At 34.3% G+C, this 22,891-nt stretch overlaps 1 protein-coding gene across 1 annotated transcript in view; it reads left to right on the forward strand.

The window, feature by feature from the left end:
• The window catches only part of tweek (transmembrane protein KIAA1109 homolog tweek), a 443,660-nt gene that overhangs the window by 301,716 nt on the left and 119,053 nt on the right, over positions 1-22,891 (forward strand). The window contains exons 14-16 of the mRNA XM_017630557.1: positions 16,197-16,335; positions 16,414-16,611; positions 16,666-17,621. Coding sequence (XP_017486046.1) covers positions 16,197-16,335; positions 16,414-16,611; positions 16,666-17,621 — 1,293 coding nt within the window. The remainder of the gene's footprint in view (positions 1-16,196; positions 16,336-16,413; positions 16,612-16,665; positions 17,622-22,891) is intronic.

Here is a 22,891-nt window from a genome sequence, read left to right on the forward strand (position 1 = left end):
CTATCAATATTAAAGCATACATTTAGGAGGCATTTCCGCCCCAACCATGTACATGTATGGCATTGGTATTGGTGTGACTTTTGAATTGATTTTTTCGCTCTATTTTAAACTAATTTGAAATTTTAAAAATTGCCTGCACATCAGCATCAAAATACCTTTCTAATGATATATAATTGTTTATACCTTAGAAGTACAGTTTAGCCGTAAAAGGGGTGTAAAGGAAACATGATTGCCTATTTATATAATTGATATATATATTATATATTATTATATAGTTAATAGAAATTCTTCTGAATCAATATCTTCAGCTAATTTTGAGCACTTTATAAATTTTAGATTCTTGTCGTTGGAAAAATGTTCAATTAATTTTAATTGTATAATATTATATTTATTATCTTCAAGTTCTGAATATATTCCAATCTTTCCTTTTCTTAATTCCCTTCTAAATAACTCATTTAAATAACGGTCATTAGTTAAATCACTCTCTGCAACATATATTATCTTATATTTATTAAAAAGCAGTTCAGTTTTCTTGTTTTTGTTTTTGTTTTTGAGTTATCTTATTTGAGTTCGATATTTATTAACAATTGCATCTATTATAACAAAATGTTCGTTTAAATTTTCTTGAACACTGTGGATACTACTTAATGAACTTTGATTAATTGGAACTCTACTTAAAAAATCTGCTACAGTATTTTCCTTCCCTTTAATATATTCAATGCCAAACTGAAATTCATCCAATAAAATTTTCCATCTAATAATACGTGAAATCGGATCCTTTAGTGAAAATAGCCATTTCAAAGGCTGATGATCAGTCTGTACAAGAAACTTTCGACCATAAAGATAACAACGATAATACTTTATAGACCAAACTATGGCTAGCAATTCTTTTTCCAAAGTCGAATAATTCGTCTCATGTCCATTTAATGTCCTACTAGCGTAACTCACTGGTTTGCCTGCCTGGATTAACACGGCTCCGATGGCTAAGTTACTTGCATCAGTAGTCAAAACAAATTTTTTATTAAAATCAGGATAACAAAGTAAAGGCGGGTTAGTTAAAATTTTTTTCAATTTTTCAAAAGCGTCATGTACGACTGATCACTTATGTTTATTTTAGTATTCTTTTTCAAATAATGTATGATAGGGCTAGCCACAAAAGAATAATTCTTAATGAACTTCCGGTAATATCCGGTTAACCCAAGAAAAGATTTTATTTCTTTTAAATTCTTTGGTAACTGCAAATTTTGTATTATTTTAATTTTTTCTGGGTTTGGCTTAATGCCTCTGTTTGTTATTATATGCTCAAGAAAATTTGTCTCTTTAGATAAGAATTTACACTTATCAATTTGGACTTTAAGGTTGAATTCATTGAGTTTTGAGACAATTTTTTGTAAGCTTTCTATATGTTCAGTTAATGAGGTCGAAAATACAAGTATGTCATCCATATATATCACACAGATTTTATTGATAAAATCAGATAAAACATAATTTAACATACGCTGAAATGTGGCAGGAGCATTTTTAAGACCGAAAGGCATTCTGATTAATTCAAAATGTCCCCTTGAAGTCGAAAATGCGGTTTTTTCTATATCACTTTCTTTCATTAATATCTGACGAAAACCTTTTGCAAGATATAGCGAAGAAAAATATTGTGCTTTACCCAACTTGTCAAATAAGGATTCAATATTTGGAAGTGGAAATTTATCATCTACTGTTATTTCATTTAATTTCCTAAAATCAATAACTAAACGCCATTTTTGTTTTTTTGAATTATCAGACTTCTTTTTTACTATCCATAAAGGAGAATTATATGGTGACTTATTATGTCGTATAATTTTTTGTTTTAAGATATCATCAATTTGCAATTCAATTTCTTTTTCTAAAATTTGAGGATGCCTAAAATTTTTGCAATATATAGGTTTAGAAGATGTTGTTATAATTTTATGTTTAACACAATTTGTACTCGTTAAATTTTGACCTTCTACGTAAAAAGATTTTTTATTTTTGTGCAAAAATGCTTCCAACAATTTACTTTCTTCTTTATTTAAATTTGTAGGCATTAATTCCTTAAGTTTAGTTATTTCAAATTTTTCTAAATAATTTATCTCTTCATATGTTATATTACATCCACTATCAAAAAGATATATATCATTGTTATTAACTGTTAATTTATTATTTTGAAAATGTATTACTGCACCAATCGATCCTAAAATGTTTATACCTATTATGCAGTCAAATGTTTTATTCCAAAATTTCATTAATTTGACAGACATAGTACTGCTATTATCATTAAATTCATTTGGCACATTTATTATTACTTCCTCCGTAATGATATTATCACCTACTAATGTATTCAATAAAATTGGTTTGGCTAATTTTTTCCTACTTTCCATATTTTTAAAAAATGCATAACTTCCAATCGTAGTAGCAGCTCCACTATCAATTAAGCATTTTGTTTTGATAGTACTTATCAGTGACGTGAACCGGTTTTGAACCGGAAAACCGCTTTTTTCTATTAATTAACTGAACCATTAACCGAACCGAAATTTTTCACAAATGTTTGATCCGAACCGAAAACCGAACCACTTTCTATAAATGTTTAAAGGTTCGTTTCAACCAATTTCCAATAGATAAATGTACCCACTTTTTTCTTTTTGTTAAACATGGTAATACCTACCATGTTTGTTTACCATGTGACAATATCTAATGTAAAGGCAACCCATCTCATTTGACAGACACTTGACCCGTAACCTTGCGCGTTGTTGCACTTGACACTTAAACTTGCGCGTTATTTTTTTGTTTTTCGAACCGTGGAACCGAACCGAAACCCCGGTTCAAAGACCAAAAAAACCGCTTTGACGAACCAATCCAAACGTGCAAAAACGGTTCGAACCGCTGAACCGAACCGACCAAATTTTTAATCCGGTTCACGTCCCTGGTATTTATAGTAAATGTTATTATTGGTAATGTTGATTCCGAGGCTGCAAATGAAAATTTTCTGTTGCATCTATAACATCTACTTCCATCGGTTCTTGAGCTAAAACATGACTAAAATTTCTACTTTGTTTTCGTGGTAAATTTTTAAAATTTCCTGAATTATAATTTTGATTTTGTTGATACATATTATTTGGATTATAACTGTTAAAATTTAGATTTTGATGGTTTCTAAAATTTTGATAAGAATTATTTCTATTATATTGATTATCAAAATTTCGGAAATTATTTCTGCTTGAAAATCTATCAATTTTTGAATTTTGAAAATTTTGATTTTCGTTTAAAAAATTTTCACAAGACCTGCTTTGAAAATTTGTATTTAAAAAATTGTCATGTTTTAAATTATTATTTGGAAAACTATACCCATGTTTAATATTTACTAATTTTATATCTTTTAATATATTGTTTTCTAAGTAAAAAGTATAAGCGGTATTTATAGAATTAATATGATTTTGAAGTGAAAGAGATTTTATATGAATAGGTAAATAATTAACATAAATATCAAATATTAATTTTTCATTATTTTCTGGTGAATATAAACTATCTGGTTCTAAACTAAATTTTGTATTCATTTGACTTAAATTTTTTCTCAATTTGAAATGCAATTCTTTAACATTTTTAGCATCTAAATTTAACGCATCACTTCTCAAATTAAAAAATGTTCTTTTAATGCCAAACTCTTCTTTGAGCTTCATAATTACTTTATCCCAAGTAGGATTTATTAAAGTTTCCACTACTCTTAGTGCCTTCCCTTGCAGCCGATTACCTAGAACAGTTTGTAACGTACCTTGATGTTCAGCGGGTGTTAATTGCAATACGATTGTAACATCTCTTAAGTAATTACTTAATGTGTAATCGCTACTTCCGTTGAATGCTACTCCTTGCTTCGCGTAAACTTTCTGCTAATGTTAAGGCCATTTTTGTTATTGCTTTAGCTGCAGTTGTTGTTGCTATTATTTGATTGTTTGTTGTAATTTTTTTGTTTCACTTTGTTGTTGTAGTTGCTATAATTGATTTTGCTGCGGCTTATTGTTGTTGTAAATATATTCTTGTTGTTGTGAAAATCCTATTATTTGGTATGTTAGGTCTCCCAACGAAGCGTTGCGTTCTATATTTGATTTTATTGTTATTTTATCTCAATGATAAGGTCAAATATTTTTCTTTCCAACGAAGATTTTTCCACAAAAAAACCAACAATTTCTTAGTTCTTTTTTTTATTTTAATAAACATTTGCTCTACGCACGAAATGTTCGATCGCTGAATGTGATCATTAGACTATGCACATCCCATCCTCGTCGCCAGTAAGCTAATTTCCAATAAAAGGTTTAAAGGTTCATATGAATATTTTTTATTTTAATGAATTTAACCTTTCTGTTCGATATTTTCTTAAGAACTGAAAAACTTTGTCAAAAATTGAAATTCAATTAACAATTATTTCCAAATACTGCTGAATAATATTAACATAAAAAGAAATACAGTAACAAACGGAAACAGTATTCTTTATAACTATAATATAACTTATATCGTCACTTGAAATGCAAAAGGACGTAACAAACATCATCGTTGAAATGTAAAAAGTCATAATTAATAAAAAATTTAAAATTCACTTTTTTATTTATGTGATGGATTCCATCGAATTACAACTCCCCACCTCATTTTATGAAAAAAAGTAAAATATTAGTCACGACTTTCCATTTCATTTACGATGTTGTTACGTCTTTTTGCATTTCAGGTGACGATATACAGATTTTAATTAAAGACCGAAGTGTGAATGCGGTGGCGGTAACAAGTGGAATACCGGAGCGCTAGGTTTGCGAGGGCGGTATAAACCTCGATGAAAATGACTGTTCGATATTATAATTCACGTTGTTAGGGACAGTTGCAAGGTTATGATAATGTTCGAATATCAAACTTAAAAGTTTGTAAATAGTAGCGCTCTTACACGATATGTATCTGCAAATGTAAATGCTACTTTTCTGATACATTCTAATATATGGTATATACGAGTATATACATAAAAGTAGCATTTACATATCGTCACTAGAGATGCCCTTTTTAAATCGATTAGTTCGAAGATCGATTCGATTTTTTGTTGATTTTGTAGTCCGATTCGATGAGTGAATCGATTCAAAAAATTCGAGAATCGACATTAGATTTTTTCTAAAATGATTCATATTGCCGCACAAAACCTATAAAATTTTAAAGAAATTTGAATTTGTGGCTGATACAAAAAATAATGGGGCCGGACACCTCCGTTCTTTTCAGAAAGAATTCAGTGATCTGCCTCTTTACACTCGGAATACAGGGCTCCTCAGGGAAGCCTCTTGAAAATAACTATATAAAATTACGACTAATACAACACTTAAAACTCCAAAAATTGGAATTCCAAACTTTGTACAAATTTTCATAAAAATTTAAGTGTGTATGCAAATTTGTAGCACACTTTTTTCTAAAAAGGGCAATTAAGAAGTGAAATATAAGAGTTTAAGCGTTCTTATACGATATGGGTTTTCATCTGTAAATGACACTTTTTGAATACATACATATGTTATTGCGTATGTCAGTCTAATTCACAGTCTTTATTAACCAATTTACAATTACGTTATTTGAAAATTAAGCTATAATTCTATCTGTGTCAGATGGAAATAGAAACATTTCTATTTCGAATATATGTGCATCTGCTTTGTATAGAAGCAAATCTAATTTTTACACGATATGTTTGCATTGCCATATGTAAAAAGTGGAATGTACACATTACAGATGGGCAGGGGCCTAAATTTTCAGGGCCGGCCCGGCACGAGCGCAAAATCAACTTTCAAAAACACGCCCGAGCCCGCACGTTAAGAATTTTAGTGGGGCCCGGCCCGGCACGACAGGACACGTCCCAGCCCGGAAATAAAGAGCCAACTTTTATTGTATGTATACATATGTACATATTTTTATACCCAAGCGAACTTGTGCACAAGGGTATTATAACTTTGTTCACATAACGGTTGTTTGTAACAGGCAAAACGAATCGAGATAGATATAGACAAATGTATACATAAATGATCAGAATGAAAAGAGAAATCGATTAAGCGGTGACTGTCTGTCCGTCCGTCCGTCTGTGCACACGATAACTCGAGTAAAAATTGAGATATCTTAACGAAACTTGGTATGTGCACTTCTTTCGAGCGTAGGACGGATGGTATTGAATGGGCAAAATCGGACAATAACCACGCCTACCTCCCATATAACGGTAATTTTCCGAAATACGAAAACTGCGATATTTTAGTAACTACTGAAGATTATTCACTCAAAATTGATATTTACAATAATTTTTAGACGAAAAATAAGAATATACATTTTTGGAAAATGGGCGTAGCCACGCCCACTTATAGATACATGTGTATATCTTGGTAACCGCTGCACCAATTTCTTCCAAACTTGGCACAGTGGTTAGTCTTGCTACAGCATACGAAATGGCCGAAAAGTTTTAAAATCGGACAATAACCACGCCTACCTCCCATATAACGGTAATTTGGAGAAATACGAAATTTTCGATAAATCAATAAATATTAAAGCTAATTTACTCAAAATTGATGCTTGCCAACAATTCTTTACCAAGAAATACGTTTATGATAAAATTTTGGAAAATGGGTGTGGCACCGCCCACTTATGATATATACATATATGTATCTCGGTAACCGTTGTACCAATTTGTACCAAACTCGGTATGATTATTGTGCTTGCCACATAGAAGCAAAACGTTTAAAATTATTGGAATCAGATTCAAATTACGACCACTTTTCATATAACGGCAAATTTCAGAAATGAGTAGTCCACTTGCAAAGTGCGCTATGTAAATTTTTTTCGATTTTTAGGTTTTGGTGGTTAACGTACCAGTATTTAAAGTAGTTTCATGTCCACTAACAATACAGTGCGAAATCCTTTTATATTTAAAAAAAAAATAAAAATAACATCAAAAGTTAGCTACTCTAGCAAAAGTCGCTATAATACTTACTGTATGTATATATACACTTTCAAAAGTCGCTATAATATTTATTGTACGTATTTATACAAGTTCAAAAGTCTCCATCTTCTGATGAACTTGGAAAACATGCTAGAAAACGTGGTAGTTTCGGTGCCTAGTGGAAGACGTCTTAAAAAAGAAGCAGAACAACCTTCATGGAAGAGAGAACGCGAAAAGCTTAAAAAAGCTGGCTATATAAAACTTACTGTTTCAAAACTCGCTATATTTAATTTCTATATATAAAATTTGCAGAAACTACCACACTGCGATTTTGATTTTTAATGTTATTAGGCTCTTATATGTATATCCAAATTTTCAGATAATAAAAAGAAATATACAATTTGGATGTTACTTGTTGTTGTAGACGTTTTTCTTAATTTATGGCTTACTATTATAAAATCACATAACGCTGTTTGCAAGTGGACTACTCAAATGCTTAAAACTTCATTATTTCGAAATTTAAGGACGCTAATTTACTCAAAATTGATACACCCCGGCTTACCATNAATTTGGATGTTACTTGTTGTTGTAGACGTTTTTCTTAATTTATGGCTTACTATTATAAAATCACATAACGCTGTTTGCAAGTGGACTACTCAAATGCTTAAAACTTCATTATTTCGAAATTTAAGGACGCTAATTTACTCAAAATTGATACACACCGGCTTACCATGTAGCGGTACCTGCGCCGGGTATTTAATGTTCGGCTCCGCCCAAACTTAGACTTTCCTACTTGTTAATTTTGTGTTTATGTATGTGTATTTACTTAAGCGAATAAATTTTTTACATCAAAGATTTTTATAATATATTTTCTGGGAAGTAGAAAAATTTGAAGGTATTTTATGTACAGATATGTAAACAAAACAACTAAGTATCTGATTTTTTCTATCGGTTTCCAAATATTTATTTCTTTGCTTTTATCTTATCCAAAGAGTTTTAATAATAATTTTTGTATAATGTTTGTATAAAAACAAAAGCTTATCTAAATTTGTAGTATTAGCAACGGGCTTTTTCGTGCTTATTTGTGCTTTTATGAAATTTGACGGAACGCCCATGCACGCACGAGTTTGTGCTGACAGCAAATATTCCGGCCCGTACCCGACGGGCCCCTGCGTAAGCCCGGCCCGTCCCCATCTGTAGTACACATGCAAATCGTCGTTTAAAGTACAAAACCGCGTATCAACAAAATGCAAAACCGCGTATCAAGATAATGCAAAACCGCGTATGTGAGGTTGCATAAATTATTTTCTAGAGAGTAAAAGCACTCATATTTCAAAATGATTCTCTTTTTTATAAAGCAGTCGCATTTCTGGCTAGTATATTTCAAGACGAATAGATAAGGATTGAGCCAAGAGCTTCTGTGAGCAAATCCNTGTGCTTTTATGAAATTTGACGGAACGCCCATGCACGCACGAGTTTGTGCTGACAGCAAATATTCCGGCCCGTACCCGACGGGCCCCTGCGTAAGCCCGGCCCGTCCCCATCTGTAGTACACATGCAAATCGTCGTTTAAAGTACAAAACCGCGTATCAACAAAATGCAAAACCGCGTATCAAGATAATGCAAAACCGCGTATGTGAGGTTGCATAAATTATTTTCTAGAGAGTAAAAGCACTCATATTTCAAAATGATTCTCTTTTTTATAAAGCAGTCGCATTTCTGGCTAGTATATTTCAAGACGAATAGATAAGGATTGAGCCAAGAGCTTCTGTGAGCAAATCCAATTTTTGGCAGCAAATGTCAGTTACGCGGTTTTGCATAATGACATATATCTTGCAAGAACACTTATAGCGAAAACAAAAAAAATGTCCGTATTGAAAAAGAAAATCTATGTAATGAAAAATTTACACTAGACATTACATGAGAAAAATTTTACTGACTATGTTGGGCATTAAACTGTACCCATATCATTACGTTCATAAAAATAGTCATTGGGCGCGTTTATAAGACGTAGCTGTTTAGCTCAACTGCTACGAAACTGCTGGCAACTGTTGGACCCAACAATTACGTCTTAGAGACGGCTTGATGAATATACTGCCAAATGAACAGCCGATAAATGTAAACAAATGAAATTGCAATAAATAGAGATAGTTGCGCCGATAGTATTTTGGAATTCAACGCTGAGCTGCCGCCGTGTTGAAAAAAATCGTTCAATAATATAATGAATTAAACAGTGTATAATTATATAGCAAACATCTTAAAAACATATATTTAGAAACGTGGTATTAGTATAAAATAGTTTAGTTACTTTATAACATCAGTAATATAAAATAGAATAAATTTGTTTGCAATTGCCACCTAACAAAGCGGCGTTAAGTCTTTACGATCAGCTGTTTAGGCTAAGTCCAACACGTTGAGTTCAGGTGGCGTAAAAATTTTCCGCATGAAAAAATTGCGGAAAGTTGCCAACTGTTGAGCTGAGCGGAACTACTCAACTGTGCGTTTCGAAGACAAACACTCAACAGTCTAACAACAGCTACGTCTTAGAAATGCGCCCATTGTGTTTGTTCCCACATGGCATTTTTAAAATGCCTTTCAGATTTTGTCATTTGAATGGCTGACGGAAACTCGGTTTAAGAATTTATGAAATTTCTCATGAGTGGTCCTTTCATTGTCAGGTAAATTTTAAAACCTACATTATAAAACGGGCCTTAATATAGGATAACCTTATCTCATATTTTTTCCGAAATTTTGTACGGATTGTATTTTATAGGTTTTGAATAAATCTGGACATTAAAATCGTTATGGAGAATGTATGGTATGTTTTAAAAAGTACTTACAATAAAAGATTAGTCAGATCGCCGTGTTTGGTTTCTTTACAAAAATAAAGTAAAATATGATATTAGACAAAGTATACGAATCGATCTTGGGAGATCGATTTACTTTTTGACGATTTCTTCCTGCATCAATTACTTTTATTTCGATGCGAATCGATTCAAAAATCGATTTTTTTATTTCCATCTGGCATCTCTAATCGTCAATAGACGCGAATAAAGGCGCGAGCTCAAAAGTTGACCACGAAAAAAGACGCATAAAAAATGTCAGCGAAGAAAGGCGTCTAAACCTAGTCGACGGCGAAGAAAGACCCGTAAACTTATTTTCGCGGCCAACTATGTTTGCGGGTGTAATTGTATGTTCATTCCTCAAAGAGTTTTGGGGAATAATGCTGAAGTGACAGTCCTTGGCCAGGTATAAATCTATGTTCGTCTTTCTTTGCCGTCAAATATTTTCACGCGTCTCTTTTCGCCGAAGTTTGTTTTACGCGTCTTTTTTCGTCAATGCGTTCTTTTTCGCCGTTAAAACAAGGGCGCGCTTTTATTCGTGTCTAGTGACGATATGCAAATACATATCGTGTGAAGCGCTGTAAGCAAAACAATTTCAATTTCGCAATTGAGAAATAATAATAACAAGCAATTAAGAATGAAGTTGCAGCTTATGTCTTAAAGATGCTGGCACACAAAGGTAGCCTTTTTGTTTTAGGATGGCTGCTAATTAATAAGTTTGTAATTTATAAAAAGTTAAGTTGAGAAATATTGATAACAAGCTTCGGAGAATGAAGTTCTTGCCCATGTCTTCAACTTGCTGGGCACACAAATGTTGTTCTCAATGCTGACTATTTATTGTAGGATGGCATCGAAGAATAAAGTTGCTACCCATGCCTTAACACTATTAAATTTCTGTATTAATTTATCCGTGGTGTAATACGGTCCAACAATTGCTAAACGCTGTTATACTTCAAGAGATTGTATCAAAAACGCTACACTTGATGTGTACAAAACGCTGGCATAAGCATCAAAGCACTGTTAATCGATATGCACTTTCAACACATAACAAGTTTTTACTAAGACTCGTCAGTAGAGTCCTGCTACATTATACAAAACAACCACTACACGGCCCTGAAGTCAATGGGTACGTTCAGAAGGCACAACAGCTCAGTAACTGTTGCGATTGCACACTATGAACGCGTTGTTTTGTACTTCTGATCAACAGTTGCGTGTTAGATGATCGTAATATTTTTCTGATCATTTGAGACAAGATGTTGTGTGTTGTTGAATTTGACAGCTAATGTATCAAGCCGTTCAGAATACGCATTTACGATCACTGATTTTTTAGCAACGGTTGCGCTCAATTTCTGCGCCTTCTGAACCTACCCAATTATACCATAACTTCAAAATTTGCTTTAAAAATATAGAGCCGTAGTTATAGGCAAAAGTAAAGCAGGCTTTAATGATAAACACCCCAGTTCAAAGAAAAAAATGATACAAAAAAGAAGGCAGTTTCATTACTACCATTTTTTTGATTATAAAGCAGATTTTTGACATTTCTCCAGATGTAAACATTAAGCATAGCTTTGCCACATTGAAATTTTTTGATAGGGGAGATTTTCTTTTAAATATTTGGGAGTAAAATTTACATACAAACAATTGATGTGTTCGATAATCAAATTTTAACTTTTTTCTCAAGCGTTTAAAAGATCCTTTGAATAATATCGATGTGCAGAGATGAAGAAATAAAATAAAATCTAGTATTGAAATATTTATTTATTAAAAATTTACATAACAAAACTCTTTTTTTTTTTTGTTAAATAGTCCGAAGAAGATGTATTTATGATATTTTGTCATTAAAGCATAGTCCGAAACCAGAATTCGAACACAAAACCTCTAAAGATTGAGCAGCATTTTGGCAATGTAAACTGGTCTTTGGTAAAACGTGGGGTGTGTCACCATAGGGAATCCTCTGGATTTATACCTCTATGATCAAACCCATAATTAGCTATGCGTCAGTGGTATGGTGGAGCAGATTCTCAATCAAGAGCGTGGGAGGTCTGCTTGCAAAACTTCAAAGAACTACTGCCGTGTGCGGTACGAAAGATTTCCCTACAATATGTGGTTGATGCACTGCTGCACTTACCGTCATTAACTTTTCTCTTGGCAAGTATGCTTCGGTCTTCCAGGCTGAGGTATTTGCAATCCTCAAGGATATGGACTACGTGGTGGAAAATATGAGGAGCGGAATGAGTTTGCGTGACGGCCAAGCTGCACTTAACACACTACTTACTTCCAGACTCTGAGTGCCAGTTCAGTCGGGAGTACCTCCTCCATAACTATAATATTTATCATATCATGAATTTCAATTTTCGTTTTTGCGCATATCGAAGACAAATTTCTTTTTAATTTTGTGAATATATTTTTTTTACAATAAATAAATGATTATTGAGGACTAGGTATGGTAGCACGAAATGTCACAATCTGCATAATTATCAGGTAGTTAATATAGCTCCCGAAAAGTGACAATGAAACTACCTTTTTTTGTATCAAGATTCTAACTTTGTTATAATCAAGTTAAAATTCTTTTAACTTTTGAAAGAGGTTTTAAAATTAAAATTGTGAGAGCGTGTTTTTAAATTTTAAGCTGTAAAAACACGAAGAGGCTCCTGGTATGCGGCGTGCAGCCTGTCGAAATAAAATTCGTGTAAACCAAGACTAGTGGCATTGGATCAAAAACAACAATTGCGTGTATTTTGTTGTCGCTTCTGGTATCGAAAGTGTCAAACACTGTTCTGATTTTTTTTCTTCTAAATCAAAGCGTGCGATGTGAAATACAAAAAATCAAAAATAAAACATTGAAATTGGAAAAATAAAAATTGTTGCAACGTTCTTTCTTTGTAAATTTGTTTGCTTCTCGATGCATTGATCCATCCTTTGCAAGGCCCAGTAATCAAAGGCTTGATAAGCAAAGGCTTAATAAAATTATGACATTTCATTAAATTCATGCTACCTGATCACGAGCAGTAAATTTTTTTTTTAAGCAGAAGATTTCATCAGCCCACTCAAAGATGTCGAATATGATGAACTTGAAAATTAATGCATAATACTTAATTAATGCATAATACTTATGCTAATTGCTTATCGGAGGGCGATCTGCGCAAGCCGAATTCAAGTTGGAAATTTTTGATTCGAAATTTGTCGAAGTTAATGGTGATCCGCTAACCACAAAGCCTATTTTTTTGCAAAATCTGATGAGAAATTTTAAAAGTAAATTTTCACGAATTTCATGTGAACAAATATTCCCAAAATTATAAAGCAAAACAAAGATAATTGTTCCCAATTTGGTTTTGTTTTGCATGTTAAGTTATGAGAACAATTTATTCACATGGAATTGGCGATTACAAAAATATTTATTTGGAAAGAGCATTCTTTAGAATTAGAGTTTTAAATCGCAAGGTTGCATTCAAAATAAGAAAATGAAAAAAATAACAACATAATGCTCTCGTGATTTTTATTATAAAATAAAATGAACAATTTCAATGAAGTCTCCTTTAACATTACATATTTTTAATAAAAAAAAGGTGGGAACCACGTAAGTTGAAAAATTACCATGCACTGATAATGATTTTTGATTTGAAATATTATTAAAATGGTATAAATGGAGGAAAGAAAATACTCCGATTTATTGTTTTAATATTATCAAAGTGACAAGGCCGTTGAGAATACTCACAATTTATGAAACTTCAAAAAATTGTATTATCCGTCAAAAGTTGTTTATTGATACTACCTTCTTTTTTGTATAATGGAATTTTTGTGAAAAAAAATTAAAAATATTTCACATTTTCGAGGCCAAATAATTTGAAAAAAAAAAACAAAAAAATCAAATCAACTGCTCTACTATTTCTACCTGTTCAATGTGCCACAACCCACAACACAAGCCAAGAAATTTTCTCGAAAGTTTATTGATTTTTTTTTTTAAGTTGCACAAATGTTGAACCTTGGTTTTATATGGGTTATATTGAGGTATAAACTAAATAAAATAAAATATAATGAACAAGTAATTAAAATTAAATAATACTAAGATAAATGGTCAAACCATGTCAATATGTGAGTGTCGTAAAGTTTTGAGAAGGTGGAAATGATATTAACATGTCAAGTTTTAGTACCAAATACAAAGAAGATGTGTCTTTTATCCATTATTAGGCGTGTTTTTTTACACGTATACGTATCTACGCTTAAAAATTGTATGGAGCTCTGAGCAACAAACTTTATGTGCACTTATGAATAGTTGTCGATAAAATCAAAATTACTTGTTTTGAAATGGAAATTGTCGATAATTGTTCTTTTACACGTTAAGCGTAGATGTACATTAGAGTGGTCCAAAAAAATTAAGTTAGAATTTTAATGCCGGCACCCCCTAGGTTTGTTCTATATCGAAAAAATATACCCCTATTTTTTTATTTTGAAATGCTCAAAGCGAGCAAAGTTTTCCATGTATTTTATATGGAGAAAAAACCATTTTTCGTAGAAATGGTATAAAACTCTTAAAAATCAATATTTTTCAATCGGAAAACTGTGGTTCTCTTCAGGAGACTTCCAGTATTAATATCCAATTATTTATTTAACCATTTTTTATGATTAAAGATTTTTCCATTGCATATTCCAGGGGTTTTTGAGGACCTATAAAATATAGTTACTATGAAAAAATGGTTAAATAAATAATTGGATATTAATACTGGAAGTCTCCTGAAGAGAACCACAGTTTTCCGATTGAAAAATATTGATTTTTAAGAGTTTTATACCATTTCTACGAAAAATGGTTTTTTCTCCATATAAAATACATGGAAAACTTTGAGCGCTTTGTGCACTCCCTATTTTTATTTTTATTTTTTCAAAATATATATTTATTTTTTTTTATAGTATATTTTCTTCGATATAGAACAATCCGAGGGGGTGCCGGCATTAAAAATCCGACCTTATTTTTTTTTACATACATTTTTGGACCACTTTAATGTACCTGCGGGTAAAAAAAAACAGGGCTATTATAGATTTAAAAATAATTTTTTTGTTAAGAAGTGTACATGAAAATATCTGTTTAATATGAAAGTGAATTATTTGAAAATTGATATTTTATGGGAAAACGCAATCATAGTTTGATCAATTCATACAGTTGGTATTCAAAAAGATAGATAGAAAGACCGATATCTTCACCATTTTTATTAGGAAGCTAAGTTATTTGTTAAACTGAACATATTCCCCTTATCAAAGTTATCAGTTGTATGATACAATTCCCAAAAACGTAAATTTTGAATTACTTATCTATATTATTAAACGTGCACCATATTTATGTTAAATTAAGGACACATTAGGGTGCCCATCGAAAAGTTTTTTTTTGGAATTTTAAGATCCTACCCCCTAATTTTATTAGTTTTTATGAGAAATATTATTGCCTATCTCATGTTTTGAATGGTGGGATGAGAAATAGGCAACAATCCTCAATGGCAACAAAGGGGCGATTCACCAATTTATCGTCGTGGTGACAAATCGGCAACATCATTTTTTCCATGTCAAGAAATAAGTTCTCAAAAATGCCCAAACTTATGAATTTGGCGTCAACAGTATTGTCCAAAAGCATCTAAATTATGTCCAAAGATAGGATTGAGAAAATAGGAAGCCCCATAGCGAGAGAAGGAATTAATTCTGCTTGTAAGTTCCAATTTTGTATACAAAAAATAAACTAAGTGTTAACAAATATAAAACTATTCCAAATATCGCCTGTAGCAATAATAAAGCTATAAGAAAACGACTCATTCAGTTCTTAAGGCAGATTCATCGTTCTAATTCTGAGCTTTTTCTTCCTTGTGGTTGTTATATTTCTCTCTTTGTGAGAGAAACGCAACACTAAAACTAAAACGATGAATCCGCCTTTACGGTTTACACGTATTTTATTTTGACAGGCTTCACGCCGCACACCACAAGCCCCTTTATGTGATTAATAATAATAGATTGGCGCTTACACATATGTTAGTGTTTGGCCGAGCTTCTCCTCTTGCGCCTTGATGTTGTCACACAAAGCGGAGGGACCTACAGTATTACGCCGACCCCGAACGGCGATTGTATTTTTATGAGAAGCTGTTTTTCATGGCAGAAATACACTCGGAGGTTTGCCATTGCCTGCCGAGGGACGACCGCTGTTAAGAAAAAAACTTTTTTCTATGTTTTTTTTTCGATGTTGCTTTGACCAGGGCTTGAACCCAGGTGTTGTGGAGTGGAAGCGCGCACTGCTTAACACTACACTACAGCGGCCGACAACAGTGATTACAGCTTCTAAAATTAGCTTCTTACAAAAGCGTAGTCTATCAAACGACTCGATTTTCAAAAGTCATTTTAAATAAAACCTTTTTTATGCTTCAAAACTACAGGATGGTGGAAGCCAGTATACCCACTATATCATCACTACATCTGCTCTCAGTAGTCAACCACATACACGCTTCATGCGTCGCGAAGGTGCAAAACGATAATATACTCAAGCGGGATCAAAGCTTGAGTTACTGGTCACAGGTGATATCTATAAACATTAAAATATTAACAATAACTATAATAATTCGTATGATCTTCAAATGAAAATTTAACCTTTAGGTGCATTCCAATTCGAAGCGTTCAACCACAGAGCGTAACTTGCAAGGTCCCGGGGACTCGTTTTTAAGTGATGTCTATGAAGAGAGTATATCTACAAAGACACAAGGGTTGATTGTACTACCAAAGATCAGCATCACAATGTTGCAGTCGTCTATCATTGAAGAGGTCATATCTGTTGCAGCGTTGGATAATGTACAGGTAAATCCATTTTTTTAGCCATCCAATGTTGTAGTAAAATTGTTCTTTTTGCAGGATCTGAATTGCGTTTCTTTACTTACATTTTACATAGAAGGTGTATCGACCAAATTCCATTTAGGTAAAACAACTCGCGCCTCTATGCACAACGTTTATATACAGCAAACTGTGCAGTCGGGCAATAGCCACAAAAAAGGGGGCATAATGAAGGGTACACGGGCTCTCCTAGCCCATTTGTCTTCACAAACGCGTCCGGACAACATACAGGGCGAACCTATACTAATCGAAACGTCCGAAAAGCAATTGGAAGAGTTGGTAATTACACTCGATGTAGGTCGTGCACATGCGCAGTTGCGACGGCTCAAAACAGAGTCGAGTTACGGCCAGGAATCTCCTATCATCGTTACCGCCATACCAGAACATAAAAGTAAAGTACTATTCGAACTGCTCAAAATGTCCGAAAGTATGGGTGGCATTGACGGTATCGGTTATATAATGTTTGAATGCGGTTTGGAGGGCGTGGGCGTAAAAGTTGTTAAACGTTCACATTTTGAAAAATCGGAAAATACTAAAGAAGATCTGGCTGAAATCACAGAAAGTGCAACAGAGGCAGCGGATATTCCGCGTGGAGTAAACATAAGTGATATAATGGGCGGTGTAAGTGCAGATGTTACTGCAACATCGAAAGCAGAGGCTGCGTGGCGCTTGATTACCAAAAAGCCACCAACACCTAAAACGCCAAAAGAGAAATTCCAAACAGCTTTGGAAAGTATAATCGTGCCAGAACGTTCAGAAAGTGTGAGCGAAAACCGCAAATCTACTTCGAAACCACAAACCGATGAAGATCCGGAAAAGGGGGGTAAGAATAGTAACAAGGAATCTTTCGAACAGAAGACACCAAATGTAAAAGAAACAGAGAAAAACTCCTCATGTGTAATTGAATTGAAATCAGTATGGTTCAATTTCGCGGCCCCTCCTTGTGTACCTATTACACGGAAAATCGATTTAACCAGGTGAGCGTGGTTATGCTTAGTATATTTCTTAAAACATCGCAATTTTTATAAACCTTAAGACATTGTATCCGGTAAATTCAGCTCGATATCTTCCATAATAGCCCATCAAATTTAATGAGTGAAATACCATTTTGAAGGCCTGCTTCACCGCTAATGCAAACCTTTTTATAGGGTTTCCACCTGTCTAAAATTTTGGTAAATTAAATATATATGTATCTAAAGTACAATATTCCAACGCGTTTAGTGAATCAGAGGTATTTAAATTCGCTCTTATCCAGGAGTAATAATTTTGAAGACTGTTGCAAACTATCTTAAAATTTAAATCTCGCCTGGGTAAAATATTGTCGTGAACGCCATTTTGACGATTTTGAGTTATAGATGCAGTTATATTTTCGTCGTAGACGATCGTCGTGGGTAAAAGATTGTCGTAAGCGCCATTCTTCGATTGGTGTTATCAGTTTTTAGATAGTTTCCGAGATACTGACTACAACTTTTCCGATAATTTAGTAAAAACTTAGTTGGTGATGCAGTCATATTAAACTAATCAATATCTTAAAAATGGCGTTCTCCATTTTTGGATATCTCCTTTAGTTTCCGAGATATTGAGTAAAAAGTGTCGTTAATTTGGTAGGAAATTTTGATCACATTTTGTCGTATTTCATACAAAGTGGCTGCCAAATTGTGGACAGATGACGCTTACGACAAAATTTGACTAAAGAAAATCCTTCATAAACTCAAAACTAATTAACTATAAACATTAAAAATTAAATAATTTAGTAATTTTGTGAACTAGGAACATTTTCAGAGACTTTGGAGAAAATCTATCTTCGCGTTTTGAAGAAATTGCATTCCAAACTTCAATCGCGATTTCCTACAACCTGCCGAAATTAACATATGACAATCTTTTACCCAGGCGACGATTTTTTTAAAATAAGATCTTTCGGTTGGTGTTATCAGTTTCTCGATATCTCGCATATTCTCCGAGATATTCAGTATGATATTGTCGTATATCCAAGGTGAATAGCGGCTTTTTCCTTTTTTGTTGTATGTGTGTACGGTTTTGCACTTACGACAATTTTCCCATGCGAATTAAAACATTGCAATGCTTGCAAATCCAAGAAATTACGCAAAAATGTAGCGAGCCTGAAAATTTTCCTTTACAGCAGCTTGATAGTGTACATAGCACAATTGGAAAATGTTTGCGGAACGTGGAAATTCCCAGCCAATTGTGTTTAATTCGGCTGATCAAAAACGTGCATTTTCTCACCGCCCAATTACAACTACTGCAAATACACGATTTAGGTTTTAAATGTTTTTCGATAAAATCAGAAAGTTAGATTTTCAAAAAAGTGCAATTCTTCAAGTGTAAGAGTGGCTGACTTCCAAAACGTCAATTGCATTGCATACGTACAAAGTTTAATGTTCCATAACGCCGAACTACAATTGGTTGACAATGTACACTTTTCCAAAACCCTCCGAAAAGTTATCGAAACGCATTGCTAGCGCAATCAGCGCATCAGAAACAAAGTTGATGCTTCGTTTGTTATTGGTTACCATTGGTGTTTTAAAAATGCAAAATTCCGAAATGGTGATTATTGTTTTATTAAATATTCCAAATATGCAATGTATATGGTTGCAATGTTTCGCTACTCTGCATATGCAAAGAGTTTAAATACCGCAGTAGAACAGTATCCAAACATTGTATTGGTACGTTTTGGAAGTCAGCCTCTATTATATATTACAGAAAAGACTACTTTGGGGTTGAAACAAAATTGTCATTAAATGAACTTGATTATATCTTTTTTGATTTGAAGAAATCGAAAGAAAGAAATAAAGGACGGTTTCCCCAAAGATTTGGGAGCACAACCTTCGCTGAATACTCAACCAATACTGTTTTGTATGACTGAGCACCGCATTGACTTTATAATATCGATACTTAAAATAAAGCAGTGCATGAATGATCACCACCGCGAAGCATGCGGTGCTTGCAAACATCGCCACTGCAAGTGAACGATCATTTTAAAAGCACATACTAACATTGACTTCGGCAAACCGGTGTTCAGAATGATCGTGCACGAAACCAGCAACCACTGCATTTGACCGACTGTCGAAAGCATGACATCGCATTTGAACGGTTGTCGAAGGCAAGATACCGCAGTTGATTTGTTGCTGAATTCATAACACCGCATTTGATTTGTGGCTGAAAGTACTGTAACGAAGCCTTTTGCTGCCCTTCTTCTACAACGAAGGGGTATACTCGCCGTGCCCAGGGTTCGTTACAATAAATTTGTAGTTTCGGGGCTCCGGTAAATCGTACTTTGTTAACTTAATCTCTTATTTTCTACAAAGAACATATAACAAAAATCACAATGATCACTTCCGGTAGTTTCGTTTCCAGTGGCTGGGTAACGGCTCCGTGTTCCGTTACCGGCCCGTTATGCCGTGGAGGCGTGACTTCACAATTGGTGGGCAGCGCTCTGCTAACGGCGATGAGTGGCGTTCTGGGTTCGTCGGTAAGTGGCGTTCTGGTGGCGCTGGAGAGTAGCGCTATGATGTCGCTGGCAAGTGGCGCTCTGTTCACGCGGAGTGGCGTTCTAGCACGTCGGCGAGTAGCGCTTTGTTCGCGCCGATGAGTGGCACTCTAGCAACGTCGGTATGTACAGCTCTTTTCGCGCCGATGAGAGCGCTCTGCTAACGTCGGAGAGTAACGCTCGAGTCGCGCTGATGAATAGCGCTCTGTTCGCGCCGATGAGTGGCGACCTAGCAATGTCGGTGAGTAGAGCTCTGTCCACGCCGATGAGTGGCGCTATGGCAACGTCGGAGAGTAGCGCTCGGGTCGCGCCGATGAATAGCGCTCTTCTAACGTCGGAGAGTAGCGCCCTGGTCGCGCTGTCGACGTCGTTCTGTTGACGGAGGTGCGATCGCGAGTCGCCCGTACGCGGTTTCACGATAGGCTGTGGTGAGAGCGTGTATAGCCTGTGGCGCTGCCGCTGTGAAAGGTGAAGTCCAGCCCGGCAATCAAGCCGGCGCAGAAGAAATCACCCTTACCAGCAGCTGTTTCAGAAATCAGTTCTTGCCAATAGCCGTCTGTTCATGACCACAGTCTCGTGCTGACTGCCCAGTATTACCGTTGTTCGACTAAAGTGTCAAATTGGCACTTTTTGGAGATCGGTGCCCCCTGACACCGACTTTTTTAAAATAGGCTTATTTTCAAACTTTTCCTAAAAATCGTGCGGCTTTTGGCCCTTTCTTTGATTTAAAATTCTATATACACACTTTGGCAATTCCTTCATAAATTATATTTTTCTTACGTGTTTAAAAATGCTTTTAGTACTTACTTTTCAAAGGCACTTAAAAATTACACCTCTGGCAAGATTTTGACTGATTTCAACTTTTTTATCAACATTTTTTTGTCAAACATTTTCAGAATAAATGTCTAGAAGTAGCATGGATTAATGCACCATTTTTTGTAGCTTACCCCCCTATTATGAATCCATACGATACAGTATAAACGCTTGCATTCTGTTGTGCCGTATTACGAATTAAATTCTAGCGTATGAAATTCGATAGCTACGGTTTATCGTATAGCGTTGAATTTTGGTATTGCCATACGATAGCTATCGTATCAGCTGTTCAATTCCATACGCTTGCAAGCGGTTGTCCATTTTTACACGATACGATACAATTTAACAAAAATAAAATAATGTAAGTATTAAAATGAATAACATGAACAAAATATTGAAATTTTTCAGGCCGAAAATTGCTAGAACAAAACATCGAGTTGAGCGTATTGCTTCTCCGAGGGGTACGGTTTAGGTATTTGTACAATGATTTTGGATTGTTGTGCCAAACTCGTGACCCGAATCTAGAAACTTTAATATAAACATGTAGCCAAAGGATCAAACTTTTAATTTAATACAAAGATTTCGAATTACCGAGCACTAGTTTATTGATAATTCGTACTTCAAGCATTTTTTTTTAACACAATAGAAACCGTAGATTGGGCTAATCTAAGTAACGCCTTATTGCCAACACTCTGTTGGTATGATCCCTGAGCAAGAAATCTCACAGTTATGAAAGCCTTTAATATACTTGGGAGGACGACTTTGTTTACGTGCGCGCAAGTCGATCTCCACTTCTGTTAGAACATACATACATATGTACAGTGACGAGCAAAACTGTAACATGGTGTAACACTTTTTACTTCAGCCATCGCTATCTTTCCAAGTTCTAACGACTTTCATACTTTTGTTGTATATTCTTGTTGGTACATCCTTACTCCCTCTCTCATAACGATTTGAAATCAATACAACAACAATAAAAAACCGGCAGACAAAAATGTAAATTAAGGCAGATGTTACAGTTTTGCACTCACTCTCAGTTTTCCATTTGACAGTTATCTCTTACTTAGTTGGAAGTCAGATGACTTTTTTCTGTATTGTAATTTATTGAAGAAGTGATCACCAGTAAATAATATATTTAATCAGGAACCATAAATGTAAATAATAGATTTACTGCGGAAAGGCGGGACCGCTCAAAAAATTGTCGAATTTGCTACTTGAAAATGTTAAGATTGGGAAAAAAATATGGCCTAAAGTGTTCCCAAGGACAAAGGAAGTCTGTCAAAAAATATTACGGTCCGATATCTTGTGAACTTAGCAGCAAGTACCGATGCAGCCACTATTACAGAAGCGCTTAAGGTTACTTTAACTTTAACGCAAATCAATAGCGGCAGCGAGGCGAANAAACTCGTGACCCGAATCTAGAAACTTTAATATAAACATGTAGCCAAAGGATCAAACTTTTAATTTAATACAAAGATTTCGAATTACCGAGCACTAGTTTATTGATAATTCGTACTTCAAGCATTTTTTTTTAACACAATAGAAACCGTAGATTGGGCTAATCTAAGTAACGCCTTATTGCCAACACTCTGTTGGTATGATCCCTGAGCAAGAAATCTCACAGTTATGAAAGCCTTTAATATACTTGGGAGGACGACTTTGTTTACGTGCGCGCAAGTCGATCTCCACTTCTGTTAGAACATACATACATATGTACAGTGACGAGCAAAACTGTAACATGGTGTAACACTTTTTACTTCAGCCATCGCTATCTTTCCAAGTTCTAACGACTTTCATACTTTTGTTGTATATTCTTGTTGGTACATCCTTACTCCCTCTCTCATAACGATTTGAAATCAATACAACAACAATAAAAAACCGGCAGACAAAAATGTAAATTAAGGCAGATGTTACAGTTTTGCACTC

This window comes from Rhagoletis zephyria, unplaced genomic scaffold, assembly GCF_001687245.7.
Source record: "Rhagoletis zephyria isolate East Lansing unplaced genomic scaffold, Rhagoletis_zephyria_1.1 Rzeph_scaffold_00090, whole genome shotgun sequence".
NCBI lineage: Eukaryota > Metazoa > Arthropoda > Insecta > Diptera > Tephritidae > Rhagoletis > Rhagoletis zephyria.